This window comes from Octopus bimaculoides, chromosome 1 (assembly GCF_001194135.2).
Source record: "Octopus bimaculoides isolate UCB-OBI-ISO-001 chromosome 1, ASM119413v2, whole genome shotgun sequence".
Taxonomy (NCBI): domain Eukaryota; kingdom Metazoa; phylum Mollusca; class Cephalopoda; order Octopoda; family Octopodidae; genus Octopus; species Octopus bimaculoides.
In genome coordinates this window covers 197,283,036-197,297,136 of record NC_068981.1, presented here as the reverse complement: position 1 = coordinate 197,297,136, position 14,101 = coordinate 197,283,036, and the positions used below count along the sequence as shown (strand labels likewise).

The following is a 14,101-nucleotide window of genomic DNA, read 5'->3' as shown; positions in this document are numbered from 1 at the left end:
GGGGGGGGGGGGGAACGTAACACCCGCAACAGTCGAGGGATTACTGTATATTGAAGTCCATCTTTAGCAGCGATGACCACACCTATAATCATGCCATCTGACATACAACCAGCAGCTTCCTTCTCAACACGACCATGTGCACTGCTAGAAATAAGAGCAAATCTCCTTCGAACAACACTATGCTGTCTTAATGAATAACTGGAAACAGACATCAGCATCACCATTGTTAACGTCTGCTTTCCATGCTGGCATGGGTTGGACAGTTTGACTGAGGACTGACAAGCCAGGAGGCTGCACCAGGTTCAGATCTGATAAGGCAATATTTCTACAGCTGGATGCCCTTCCTGATGCCAACCACTCTGAGAGAATAGTGGGTGCCTTTTACGTGCCGCCAACACAGGTGCCATTAACCTGACACTAGCACCAGCTACGACTATGGTCTCACTTGGCTTGACAGGTCAACATAAGCACGGTATATTGCCAAGAGCTGTATCCACTTGGATACTGGAGACTCGTGCATTTAAACCTCTTGGAGATTTCATTTTGTTGGAACTTCTCCCCCAGAGAAGTTACAAAATGGACACTGGGGGGGGGGGGGCAATGTAATTAGCTATCCCCTCCCCCTCAAAATTTCAGGCTTTGCACCAAAATTTGAGAACATTATTTCATCACAATTGTTTGTGTTCAATGATCAAATCCAGCCATGGCCTTCATGTGTGGTACCTAAATTCATTGCTTATGTGGTCATAGCATAGCAGATAGAGGTGGGGGGGAGGTAGCCATCTGCTGATGATAGCAAAGAGGTTGGAATGGTTAAAAGGTAAAATATATTCTTGTTGTTGTTATAGTTGTAACAGTCAACTTTAGAACTGACCAATACGGAGTTTCACAGTCCAGCACTCCTATCATCCTCATTTAACACCCGTCTTCCATGTTGCCATGGGTTGGACAGTTTGAAAAAGGATCCAATGAGCCAGAGAACTGCACTGGGTCCCAATGTCAACTGAGGCATGGTCGCTACAGCTGGATGTCCTTCCTAATGCCAATCTTTTTATGGCATGGACTGTGTTTGGTTTTTTGTTTGTGGCACCTACTGAGGTCACCTTGTAACTCACAAAATGAAGAATAACCCCCCCCCCCCACGACTGAGTATTTCAGAGGGGGGGATTTATGTCAGGTTTTGAGGGTTTAAGAATGACAAAGAGACATCAACCCCAGTACATGACTGGTACTTGATTTTATTGATCCTGTAAGGATGAAAGGCAAAGTTCAACTCGGTATGATTTGAACTTGGAATATGAAGAGTCAGAAGAAATCCAAGACATTGCTTCTGATGTGGCAATGACAAGGAACCGAGACCTTTGGCGATATGTTGTGCTTGAGAAGACCCATCAAGCCAAGTGAGATCGTAGTCGTGGCTGAAGCCAGGGTCACATAAAAAGCACCCTACAAACATTGGGTGATATGCTGTGCTTGAGAAGACTCGTCAATCCAAGTGAAGTCATAGTCCTGGCCAAAGATAGTGCTATCTGACTGGCACCTGTGCCGGTGGGACATGAAAGGCACCATTTGAACATTGGGCTTCACAAAGGCAGTGAGAAGTGATCGAGACCTTTGGCGGTTTACCATGCTTGAGAAGACCTGTCAAGAAGTGAGATTGTAGTTATGGCCAATTCGTGTCACATAACTGGCACCCGTGCCATAGACAAAGCACCCACTACACACTTGGAGTGGTTGGCATCAGGAAGGGTATCCAACCATAGAAACCATGCCAAATCAGATTGGAACCTGGTGCAGCTCCTCAGCTTAACTAGTTTTCAGTCAAACCATCCAACCCATACCAGCATGGAAAATGGACGTTAAATAATGATGATGCTGCTCAACCAATTCTGTCAATCCTTATCATTGCACAAAAAACCAAGAATTCTGTGAAAGTATCTCACTTCAAATATTGACAATTTCTTTTGTGCATCAAGGAACAGAAGTGGCTGTTTTCCAACCACATGGTTCTGGGTTCAGTTCTACAGCATGGCACCTCGGGTAGGTGTCTTTTACTAGGGCACTGGGCTGCCCAAAGCCTTCTAAATGGATTTCGTAGATGGAAACTGAAAGCCCTCTGTGCGTGTGTGTGTGTATCTTCCAACTGCATCCAGTTATGGGGCTCTTATCCAGGACTTCCAGGGTATTGTGGGACGTGGAACCACCTCTTTGTCACCTTTTGTTCCCACATCTGCTCTGTCCTGGACGAAGCAGTCCCTGTCAAGGTCCCAGCTGTGTGTTAACTAGCATATGTGATGACAAGATATTTCAATGTGGGGATGCAGAAATACCCCTAATTGGTGTCAGAATATGCAGTCAAAACCATTGGGAGCAAGGGATCCCTAGCTGTTGTCACAGCATCCTTCAAGGGGATGGATATTCATGGCTTACAAAAACGACAGACTGTATTTAGATTTAGTTTATTGTTTGTGGCAGTGTCCTTTCTCGTTCAAAATTTGGGTTACTGATATTTCTGTCTTGCACATGATATTTTCTCAAAGACCTTAACAAAGAGGACTTGTCCACCAATTCCAGCCGATTGTTATTGCTTTCAGACTACATCCATGTTGGTCGGTGCCAGCGTTTGTTGTGTGAAACGTTCTACCATCATCACATGACCTGGTTTTTTTTCTTTTTACACCTAATTTCTATGACATATTCACCAAATAGCAGCTGTTACTGCAAGGCAAGAGGGACAACTATTTACTATTAATTAACCCCAGGAGGCAGGTGGTATCAACCTTTGCAGGATTTTACAAACTGGTGTGATGGGGGGGGGGGTTAAAAAGATCTGCTGCTGATCTATAGCCACACAAACACACACAAATTCACTTATGCACACATATATGCATGCACATCTATACATACCACCATGACTTCAAGTGCCTTGAATGCTTCCAGCAATCGAAGCTATGACAGATCCTCAACATACAATGGGAAGATCATGTTACCAACAACAAGGTTCTTCACCGCGCCTCACTACCAAGTGAAGAAGCCACCATTCTCTGCTAGATGTGACCCATCCAGCATATGGAGCCCTCTCGACTCCCAAGGATCATGCTCTACGGAGAACTTGCAATTCTGTTTTAAAGACCAGCTCAAACAGACCTTGGCTTAAGCTAACATCCAGTCAACCTCATGGGAACAGATTGTCATGGATAGGACAACCTAGAGGACTGCTATCCGCAATGAAGCCAGCTCCTTTGTGCAGAACAGACAACAGAATGAGGAGGTAAAACGCAGGAGAAGAAAGGAGCATCTTTAACATCCTCGACCTGCACCGACCATCCCATGCGAATTCTGCCCATGATTCTTTCACCACTAACTCGGAATCCAAAGTTACATTTGGCACAAACATCAGCCGAGGAGACTGGATGGAAACTGACGAACCCAATGCTTGGATATGAGCTGGAGCCGACCATAGATATAACACACATAGAAACACATGCACCAGCTACACACTCACAAAACATGCACACACACACACACACACAATATTATCATTAGTAAAAAAATAAACCAATAAAACAAGAGATGAAATAACGCAGGGTATTTATTACCATATATGGTGGTGGTGGTTGTTGTTGTTGGCTATGTACACATGAAAAAATAATTTCACTGAAGAATTTTGAATAACTTTAGTGAGAAAATGGAAGAAAATAAATAAACAACTGCATCTAAACATTGTGCTTTTAAAGAACGCTCTTGTCTTCTGTGATAAACACATTTTTGGTCTCACTCCAAAATGCAAAGGTAACATAATTCTCTTCTGCTGGTCCTGAAGGAAGATGCCATTCCTAAAAGAAAGGAGATTCTTATTGATAAATAGTCCAAGTTTTAAACAGAACAATTTAATATCTTTAAGATGTGTGTGTGTGTGAGAGAGAGAGAGAGGAGAGATGCAACAATAATACAGGTGTGACTGATAAAGGTGTTATAGTGATACAGGTGCAATAATGATATGAGTGTGACAGTGATACAGATACAAAAGTAATATGGATGTGACAGCAGTCACACTTGTATCATTGTGGTTTCAAATTATGACATGGAATCAGAAGACAGTGGAAACTTCATAGCAAATCGCCCATTTCTCTAATGCCATCCATTATTTTCTGATATACAAGTGGTCTTGTTTTCTAGAAAAATATTCCAGTAACCAAGGTAGGTACTTACTAAGTGAGAGGAAAATTCATCAGGAGATAAATGTTTCCAGTCCATTAACTCATCCATTGTTAAATTTTTCTTTCCCTAAAAACAAAACAAAAAATAAACTTGTTTATTTTGTATTTTAGAAAGCAAGAACTATAAAAATACAAACAGCTGGTAGAAAGTCTAAAGTGAAAGATGACTATATTGTCTCTATGTGTGTGTGTAGTAGCCACATCGTCTCTATGATATAGCACTATCCAAACATGGCTGGCCCCTGTGCCGGTGGCACGTAAAAAGCACTATCCGAACGTGACCAATGCCAGTACCTCCTGACTGGCCCCTGTGGTTATGTCCTAAACTGAAGCCAAAAAGAAATAATTTCCATCCTTCATTGCGTCTTCCCCTCACACATCAACTTCCCCCTAAACGTCCCCAACCCTTCCTCCCCACTCTACATCCCCCACCACCAACATATGTCCAAACTGGACATCAATCAGATCCATCTTACACCACTTTGACCTTCCTCTTTTAATTTTCTAAAAGGTGCAACTTAGTGGTTGGGGCATTTGGCTCACAGTCATAAGGCCATGCATTCGATACCCGAAGTGTATTGTGTCCTTCAGCAAGACACTTTATTTCACATTGCTCCAGTCCACTCAGCTGGCAAAAATGAGTTGTACCTGTAATTCAAAGGGGCCAGCCTTGTCACCCTCTGTGTCATGTTGAATCTCCCTAAGAACTACATTAAGGGTACGCATGTTTGTGGAGTACTCAGCCACTTGCATGTTAATTTCATGAGCAGGCTCTTCTGTTAATCGGATCAACTGGAGAGCCAGGAGAGGAAATATCTCTAAATCAGTTATTACTGTTTAGCCCCAGTCGACCCCAGACACACACCCATTCAAAGGCAATCCATCCATGACCATTTCTTTCTTCAGACATAACAAACCTGTTATATACATCATCCAATGTCCTTTCCTTGGTTTTCTAGATAGTAGTATGATAGAAAGGAGAACTGGCTGCTATTTCTAGCACACCAAGTACCTACGTGTGGACTTTCCTCCCTGTCAATTTATAACTGTATTGTAGTTAGGTAAAGCTAAAATCTCAACAGATGTTGATTAATTAGTGTTAATAAACATTGATTAATTATAGGGGTGTGAAATATGATCTTACCATGACATCAGTCTCTGGGACAGCACCAAGTTGACATGGTCGAACTGGGGTCAGTTTGTTAGGGATTTCCTCAACATGTCCACCAGTTCTACAGGGACATTTCAACAGATCGTGTGTATCACATTGAGTTTGTTCATTCAGTGTAAAAAGATCCTGTTTCAAAATAAAGCATTGGAAATTTAACTATATTTATATATCATCATCATCATCATCATCGTTTAATGTCCGCTTTCCATGCTAGCATGGGTTGGACGATTTGACTGAGGACTGGTGAAACCAGATGGCTACACCAGGCTCCAATCTGATTTGGCAGAGTTTCTACAGCTGGGTGCCCTTCCTCACACCAGCCACTCAGAGAGTGTAGTGGGAGAGAGAAATATTTCAGGGTTTCTTATCATTTGGTTTTATCAAGGGCCGGCTGAAAGCACCGGCAACTCAGGCAGTTACTAGGGGGTGCTAAGGAGGGCATGACAAAGACAAAGAAATTTCCACAACCATCAGCTTGTACATGCTGAAGTTCAGCTTGCCCGGGGTGTGCCAGCAACCCCTCAGGCCGGTTCTGAGTATAATATTACTTAAGAATGGAATTGTGACTGTGTCTCTCACCCAAATGTAAAAAGAATATTGATGCTTACACGAAGTTCTTCAAGGGAAAATTTCACCTTTCCCTTCTCACGGCACTCAATTACTGCTCCGCTAAGGCTTTGCTTATTTATCTGCCGTTGATAGATTTTCTCTTCAATGGTTCCCTAACAAAAGAAATAATGACAACAACAACATTATTATATGACATATTGCCATTAAGAAAAAACAAACTATCTAACAAAGAGCAATTACATTGCAGAGTTTAATTAATTCATTACATTTTAACCTTCTTTCCAGCTCCACCTTGGGCCCTCCCACAGAACTTTAAGTCCAAGTTTCCTGCTGGCATGGGTTGGAGAGTAACTAGATCTGATGCATGTGAAGACGGCATCATGCTCCAATGTCTCCTTTGGCATGGTTTCTGTAATGCGATGCCTTTCCAAATGCCAACCAGTTTATAGAGTATAACGGGGGTTTTATTATGTTCTTTTTGTGGCATCAGAACTTGTGGGGTTGTCATGCAACCAGCAATATTAAGATCCCCATTGATTGAGTGGGGATACGGGAGAGAAAGAGAGGAAAATGATTTTATATTTGAAGTCTCATTCGAGTGTGGTCGTTGCCAGTGCTGCCTGACTGGCTCCCGAGTCGATGGCAAGCAAAAAGCACTATTCAAGCATGGTTGATGCCAGTACTGCCTGACTGGCCCTCATGCCAGTGGCATGTAAAAAGCACCCATTACACTCTCAGAGTGGTTGGCATAAGGAAGGGCATCCAGGTGTAGAAACTCTACCAGATCACATTGGAGCCTGGTGCAGCTTTCTGGCTTCCCAGACCCCAGTCAAACCATCCAACCCATGCCAGTATGGAAAGTGGACGTTAAACGACGACGATGATAATGATGAGGGAGCAACCCTTTTGAGACCAATTCCCTTGAAATTGTCCCAAATTCCAACATAAATTTCCTGTTTTAAAGTGATCTAAATTAAAACCTGTCATTTTAATTCAGGTTCCAAAACACCAGCTTAATAATGACAAAGTTGTTTCATTAAATCTTCATTATTTTGAAAATTATTTGAAATAAAGGCAGCGTCTCCATTGCTAAATGAATTGTTCTTCATTTACAATAATTGAATGTGATTTGAGGGAGATTTGGTTGCTATTTCTAACAGGTTTGGCGACCATGTAAAGTAGGATTACTGGTAGAGTGAGATCAAATCCTCTCTTGTGAAAAATGATGAACAATAAAACGAATAAGAATAAGAGGGAAAAAAAAGATGGGGGGGGACAGAAGATGAAGGGGGTAAGGAAGAGGAGAGGGAGAGGGAGAGAGAGAGAGAGAGAGAGTAGCTATTTCAATGTTTTGGGACTTCCAGTTGCAATTGTACTTACTGTTGTAAGAAGTCTGTATAAATGGACCTTCCGCTTCTGACCGTCTCTCCAGACACGGGCCATTGCCTGATTAGAAAAGGATAATTGGGAATAATGAACGACTGGTCAAAGTGGAAATAGCTAATTACTAAAAGTAAGGCAAGTAAAGACCAATAATAAAAACAGTTATACATAATGGTAAATGGTAGAACCAGTTATATACCAAAGGTAGAACAGGTGTACAACAGGTATGCAAAATAAAAAATAAATATTTCCTTCTTGAGTCAGACCAGGCTCACTCAGGAGGACCAGTTTCAAAGGAGTATAAATCCCCCACCTGGATGGGACGCCGATCCATCACAGGATGGCTCATTTTTGCCAGCTGAGCAGACTGAGGCAACATGAAATGAAATGTTTTGCTCAAGAACACAATGCGTTACCCAGTCGGGAATTGAAACCACAATCTTAAGCTCATGAGTCCAACACGCTAAGCACTAAGCCACATGCCTCCATAACAGGTATACAACCAAGGTAAAATACATAATCCAAATACAGCAAAACTTACCTGAATGTCGTTAGCGGGATTCCAATCAATATCGTATAAAATGAGACGTGAAGCCCCAACTAGGTTCAGTCCAACACCTCCAGCTTTTAAACTTAATAGAAAAATAACTGCAAACAAGAAACGAACAAAGGTGAGAATAAAGCATACAAATAAACAGAGAGAGAAACCATTAACATATTATGTCATGTGACAGTTTACATGTTGGAGTAGCATGGCTGATGACGAGCAAAGACTCAGAAACATGTCTCTGGATGCAGGCTTAGCTGGGTGGGGGTGCTTGTCTCCCCCTTGTAAACATAAGGACACAGGAAATGTGTCAAGGCCGACAGGAAGCAGTCCAGCTTCCAAGGTCTAAACAACAGTAGTATTATTCCCTTCATGGGACTGTCACATTAAGTTGACAGCATACAACTGATACAATAATAGCTAATGATACACCAAATGTGCCTGGTGCAGCCTCCCAGCTCGCCAATTCTCAGTCAAACTGTCCAACCCATGCCAGCATGGAAAGCAGACGTTAAATGATATATAATAGTTTTAATACATATTTTGCTATATCACAAATACACCTGTCATCAGAAGATTGGAAACCATGGACATTGCTTGTACAACAATGACACTCGTTTACAACTCATTTGATATCAACAACACAAGGTGAGAGTAACCCTCCTCCCTCCCCATATATATATATATATATGAGATCGTTGCCAGTGCCCCTGGACTGGCTCTTGTGCGGGTGGCACATAAAATACACCATTTTGAGCGTGGCCGTTGCCAGTACCGCCTGACTGGCGTTCGTGCGGGTGGCACGTAAAAGCACCCACTACACTTTCGGAGTGGTTGGCGTTAGGAAGGGCATCCAGCTGTAGAAACCTTGCCAGGTCAGATTGGGGCCTGGTGCAGCCTCCTGGCTTGCCAGTCTTTAGTCAAACCGTCCAACCCATGCCAGCATGGAAAGCAGACGTTAAACGATGATGACGATATATATGTAGCAGGCTTTTTTCAGTTTCTCTTTACCAAATCCACTCACAAGGCTTTGGTTGGCCTGGGGCTATAGTAGAAGACATTTGCTTAAGGTGTCATGCAGTGGGGTTGAACCTGCAGCCATATGTTTGGGAAACAAACTTCTTACCTCACAGCCAACCGTCCTACCTATGCATGCATGGGTAGGATGGTTGGCAGGGGCCGGCCAGGTAGGAAACTACCCCAGGCTACTGAGTCTGTTTTGACAGGGTTTGAATATTTGTTTCAAACTTTGGCACAAGGCCAGCTATTTCGGGGAAGGGGGCCAAGTCAGTTACAGCGACACCCCCCAGTGCATAGCAGGTACTTGTTTTATCAGCTCTGAAAGCATGAAAGGCAAAGTTAAACTCAGAATGTAAAGAGAGTTTTTTTCTGCCTGGTTATGCCAATGACTCTACCAGTGGCCTCATTCAAAGAAAATATCATTAACCTGTGATGGACAGTGGTTCTTCTCTTCAACTGACCAACACACCAAACTCTGCCTCACTACCAAACTACATCAATTCCCTTGTCCATTTACATCAAATAACTTAAGAAGATACTTACAATGGTTGGAATTCTGTGTGTTAAATTGTTTCACGATATTCAATCTATTGTTGCTGGGTGTTTGTCCATCAAGACGACAACAAATGTAACCTTGAGATTCACAGAAATCAGACAGTAAATCCAATGTCTAAAATAAATAAACAAAATATACAAATAATCATCATCAATCATCATCATCATTATTATCATCATCACTTAACATCCACATTTCCATGCTGGCATGGGTTAGAAGGTTTGACAAGATCCAATGGGTCCAAAGACTGCATTGTGCTCCAATGCGGTTTCTTTCACTTTCCATCAACCAAAGTCCACTCACAAGGCTTTGGTTGGCCCGAGGTTATTGCAGAAGACGTTTTCCCAAGGTGCTGTGCAGCAGGACTGAACCTGGGACCATGTGGTCCAGAAGCAAACTTCTTAACAGCACACTGATATGTGATTAGTCAAACAAACACATCCATTCTAAAGCCTTACACCTGAAATATAACTGACAGGCTCACCTTCGTATGATTGGCAATTAGTACAACTTTTTCCCTGGGTGTGGTTGCAAATACACCACTGAGTATCGCGGCCAGAACATTCAGTTTGCTGCCATGCTCCAGTAACTTGTCTTTGACAGAATAACCTTGTGGGTAGAATGCTGCTAAACCTTGATAGACGCTACCTTCCTGAAACAAGACAAACAAATTCCTTTAGTCGTTAAACAATATCGGAAAACGTCAGGATCTTCATTTAGGAAAACAAGTTAAAAAAACATTGTTAGGTTTTTGAGGTGTTTTCAATATTTCTTTTCATTGTCGAATATGTCGATATTATGAGTCTGGCTCACTTTGCCAGATGTGAAATGACTAAAGAATTATGGAGAATTATAGTGAAGGGACACAGATGTTAAATGGCTATAGAATCATGGAGAATTTTTGGACACAGAGAATGGCATTATATCATCGAGAAATGGTTGAGGAATTATTCAACGTGGAACAAAAGCAAAATGTTTTATTGATAGAAATTCAAACGAGCCTCGTGACATTACCTCGTCTTCATCACTGTCATTTGACACCAGTGACTGATATAGCAATGCTGGATGATTACACAGTTTCTTGAGAGCTGCTATACTAATTAAATGAGACGCACCATCATAATGACCAGCCAGAAACCGTCGAATCATCTGCGAGGTAAGAATCTGTCTGTACAAAGTCAACTGAAGACTAGACGGACGGCAAAATACAACCAGCTCGACTGAAATGAGATTTTAGAAAATGGCATTTGTAGAGCGTTATGATTGCTTGAAGCTGGAATTATAAATAACAGAGATGATGATGATGATGATGATGATAAAGAAATACAGCAATAACAACAAACAAACCAGAAAATATGAAGATCGAACTGTTGAAGCTTAAGAAGAAAAAAATTATGTGAAACTCTAGATGTTTACCTTTTGGAGGGAGATATTTGTTGTTGATATCTTGACACCGACGTAAGAGGAATAATTTTGTCAACCGATTCAGTTCGGCCGCTCGTTCCATACCAAGGTTGACGTCATCTTTGCTTGCTGTCGGCTGTCGTGATGTAATAATAGGCAGTTCATAGATTTTGTGGAACGAGGAAGAAGTTCCTAAATGCAAAAATAACAATGTAATCAGTTGAGTTGTTCAGTTTAGAAGAAACGGGAAGGATGCTTTAGGGAGCAAAGAAATAAGAACACAAAATCCTGCATAACAGTGGTGCACAACAGATAATGGTGGGCATGGTTGGATAGTCATGAAGTTTACTTCACAATTCTATGAGCTCAGGTTAGGGTGGTGGGCTAGCACAATCATTAGCATGTTAGAGAAAAAGCTTGACAACATTTCTTATAACTCATTATGCAGAGAGCAACTTTGCTCATCATCCCTTAGGGGTCAATAAAATAAAAACCATTTCAGCATTAGGGGTCAATGTAATTGACCAGCTCTCTCTCTCCCCTAAAACTGCTAGCTTTGTAACAAAATTATGAAACTATTATAGCCTCAGGTCAACCAAAATTGAGCGTGTGAAATTTGGTAGACAGAAACTACATGAAATCCTGCCAGAGGAATCCCTGCTGTTCTGAGAATGGTAGACTTAACTCTTTAGCATTCAGATTACTCTGTCAAATGTATTGCTTGTTGATGCCAGCTCCCTCTGGCCCCTGTGCTAGTGACATGTAAAAAAGCATCCACTATACTCTCAGAGTGGTTGGCGTTAGGAAGGGCATCCAGCTGTAGAAACTCTGCCAGATCAGATTGGAGCCTGGTGCAGCCTCCTAGATTGCCAGTCCCCAGTCAAACCGTCCAACCCATGCCAGCGTGGAAAGCAGATGTTAAACGATGATGATGATGATGATGATTCACATTGCTTTGAATTGGTCATGCATTATCTGAAGGCTTCAAGATTTCGATGATGTGGTTGTTTGCTTTTAGAATGACATTGTAGGGCAGGTGTGAGAGGCTGGATCTGGCTGGTTTGAATATTTGGACCAAATATGTCCAGTTTGGATGCTGAAGGGTTAATAAACACTATCAACCTGAAATGGCTCAAAAGCTATAACATGCCGACTGGGAAATAGTGTCACTTGGTGAGGCTGGCTGGCACTTAAACAGCGTTGCTGCTTGACAGATGGGCCAAGGGAGTGATCTCGTTCGTTGCGAGCCCTCCTCCCCAATAGTTCAAAGGCTTGTACCACCAAACAGCTAGTCAGCTCTGGCTGCTGGAGCTGAAACTAACACGACTCTGTTGAAAGGTAAGTCTAGAGAGGGCGCAGACCAAAACTACTTGCTCTTCCCCTCCATCGGTCAGTTGAAGCTTAGATCGTGTCACGTATCAGTTCGACAGTTGGCTGGCACTGGCTGAAGCCTACCGGCGAGTATTTGGAAGGAAATTTGGCAGGGTGGTCATTCGCCCACTGACACTCATTTGATGCTGCATCAAAGAAACCAAAGAACAAAAGGTCAAAGGAAAAAAAAAAAACATACTCAACACCAGAGCTGAAGACACTTCAAAAAGAGGGGGTGGCATCACAATGAAAACGGTTGAGGAGCAGGGGTCGAAACCGGATGTAGTTCCTCCTGAAGACGTCCTTAGCCAGTGGATCCCATAAAGGAGCTATTGAGGAAGTGAACCACGAAATGTGGTTGGAATTCCTAGCCTTTGACCCCTTGAGTACCTTTACTGGTGTCCACTCATCATCATCGTTTAATGTCCACTTTCCATGCTGGCATGGGTTGGACGGTTTTGTCTGCGGACTGGCAAGTCAGGAGGCTGCACCAGGCCCCAATCTGATCTGGTAAGGTTTCTACAGCTGGATGCCCTTCCTAACGCCAACCACTCCAAGAGAGTGTAGTGGGTCCTTTTTACGTGCTACCAGCATGGGGGCCAGTCGGGCAGGCCTGGCATCGACCAAGTTTGGATGGTGCTTGTTATGTGCTATCAGAATGGGAGTTAGTCAGGTGGCACTGGCATCAACCACATTTAGATGATGCATTTTACATGCCACTGGAATGGGAGCCAGTCAGAGGGAACTGACTACAGCTACAATTTTGGAAATAACCTCTTCCAGCCAGTTCTAGTCCCAGACAATAAGAAAGGGGTCATGGCATACTGCCCTAACACCTTTCACCATTAAAACAAAACAGTATTTTTTCGTTTTTTTTAAGTTGAAAATAAAAACTTAAAGAAAGAAGTACAGTTAGAGAAATGAAAGTTAACCAGAAGCTATTCACACATTTTGGCCATCTTGTTTCACGTTCCATAGACTTACCCAAGATTCCTGGATTACAAAACTCTACAATGGCAAAGAATTCTTGTAAGTCATTCTGCACCGGTGTCCCACTCAAAACAAGACGTCTGCGAACAGGGAGACTGTTTAGCAACTGGAATTACAAGAAATAGTGTTCTATTTTCATTTCGAGTTGATAGTCATGTACCCCATGCCCTCGTACACAAAAGAGGGTCATTAACTAGAGGGAACTAGAAGTAGTTAACATACTAACTAGATTAACAATACATTTAAGCAAGCATGTAGGAAAAATGCAACATGGGTGAGGAGGCAATAAGAGAATACCTCCAACACTCCTCACTCCGACCATGTACTCATTTCAAATATGGTAGTTTCTTATTTGTTACTATTTCAACTAATAGAGATACTAGGGTGGACACTAGCAAACTGACATATCAATACTGAGATATATATACATATATAATTTATAGATAAGGGCAAAAGACAAAAATTTCTGTACCAAATATGCCAAGAATAGACTTTAAGTCATCAATAACCACATATAATTCATCACTTATTCCATGGGTGCAAGTAAGTATTCCATTTATTTCTTAACGTATTTACCGCTGATGACGAAACAATTCTTTATGAATTAACTCAGAAATCGGACGGATTTGGTAATAACGGAATTTTTTAGAAATTTCTGTCAGCTTGCTTCGAGACTCGGGCTTATAGTGATGAATTATCTGTGGTTATTGATGATTCAAAGTCTATTCTCAGCATATTTGGCATAGAAATTTTTTCTTTTGCCCTTATTTATAAAGTTCTTTATAATTTTCACCTTAAAAGGTATTTTTTTAATATGCTGTCCACTGAAAAAATTTTTTGAAAATTATATCCTATATTAGATATATATA

The 14,101-nt window shown here is 41.9% G+C and overlaps 1 protein-coding gene across 1 annotated transcript in view; it reads right to left on the bottom strand.

Annotated features, from left to right (window-relative positions):
• Positions 1 to 3,574: 3,574 nt before the first annotated feature.
• The window catches only part of LOC106874306 (DNA repair and recombination protein RAD54B), a 53,133-nt gene continuing 42,606 nt past the window's right edge, over positions 3,575 to 14,101 (bottom strand). Inside the window, exons 16-26 of the mRNA XM_052973480.1 lie at positions 13,227 to 13,338; positions 10,884 to 11,063; positions 10,482 to 10,687; positions 9,952 to 10,119; positions 9,455 to 9,581; positions 7,886 to 7,992; positions 7,342 to 7,407; positions 6,000 to 6,113; positions 5,365 to 5,517; positions 4,213 to 4,287; positions 3,575 to 3,836 (exon numbers count right to left, since the gene is read on the bottom strand). Coding sequence (XP_052829440.1) covers positions 3,732 to 3,836; positions 4,213 to 4,287; positions 5,365 to 5,517; positions 6,000 to 6,113; positions 7,342 to 7,407; positions 7,886 to 7,992; positions 9,455 to 9,581; positions 9,952 to 10,119; positions 10,482 to 10,687; positions 10,884 to 11,063; positions 13,227 to 13,338 — 1,413 coding nt within the window. The 3' untranslated portion in view covers positions 3,575 to 3,731. The remainder of the gene's footprint in view (positions 3,837 to 4,212; positions 4,288 to 5,364; positions 5,518 to 5,999; positions 6,114 to 7,341; positions 7,408 to 7,885; positions 7,993 to 9,454; positions 9,582 to 9,951; positions 10,120 to 10,481; positions 10,688 to 10,883; positions 11,064 to 13,226; positions 13,339 to 14,101) is intronic.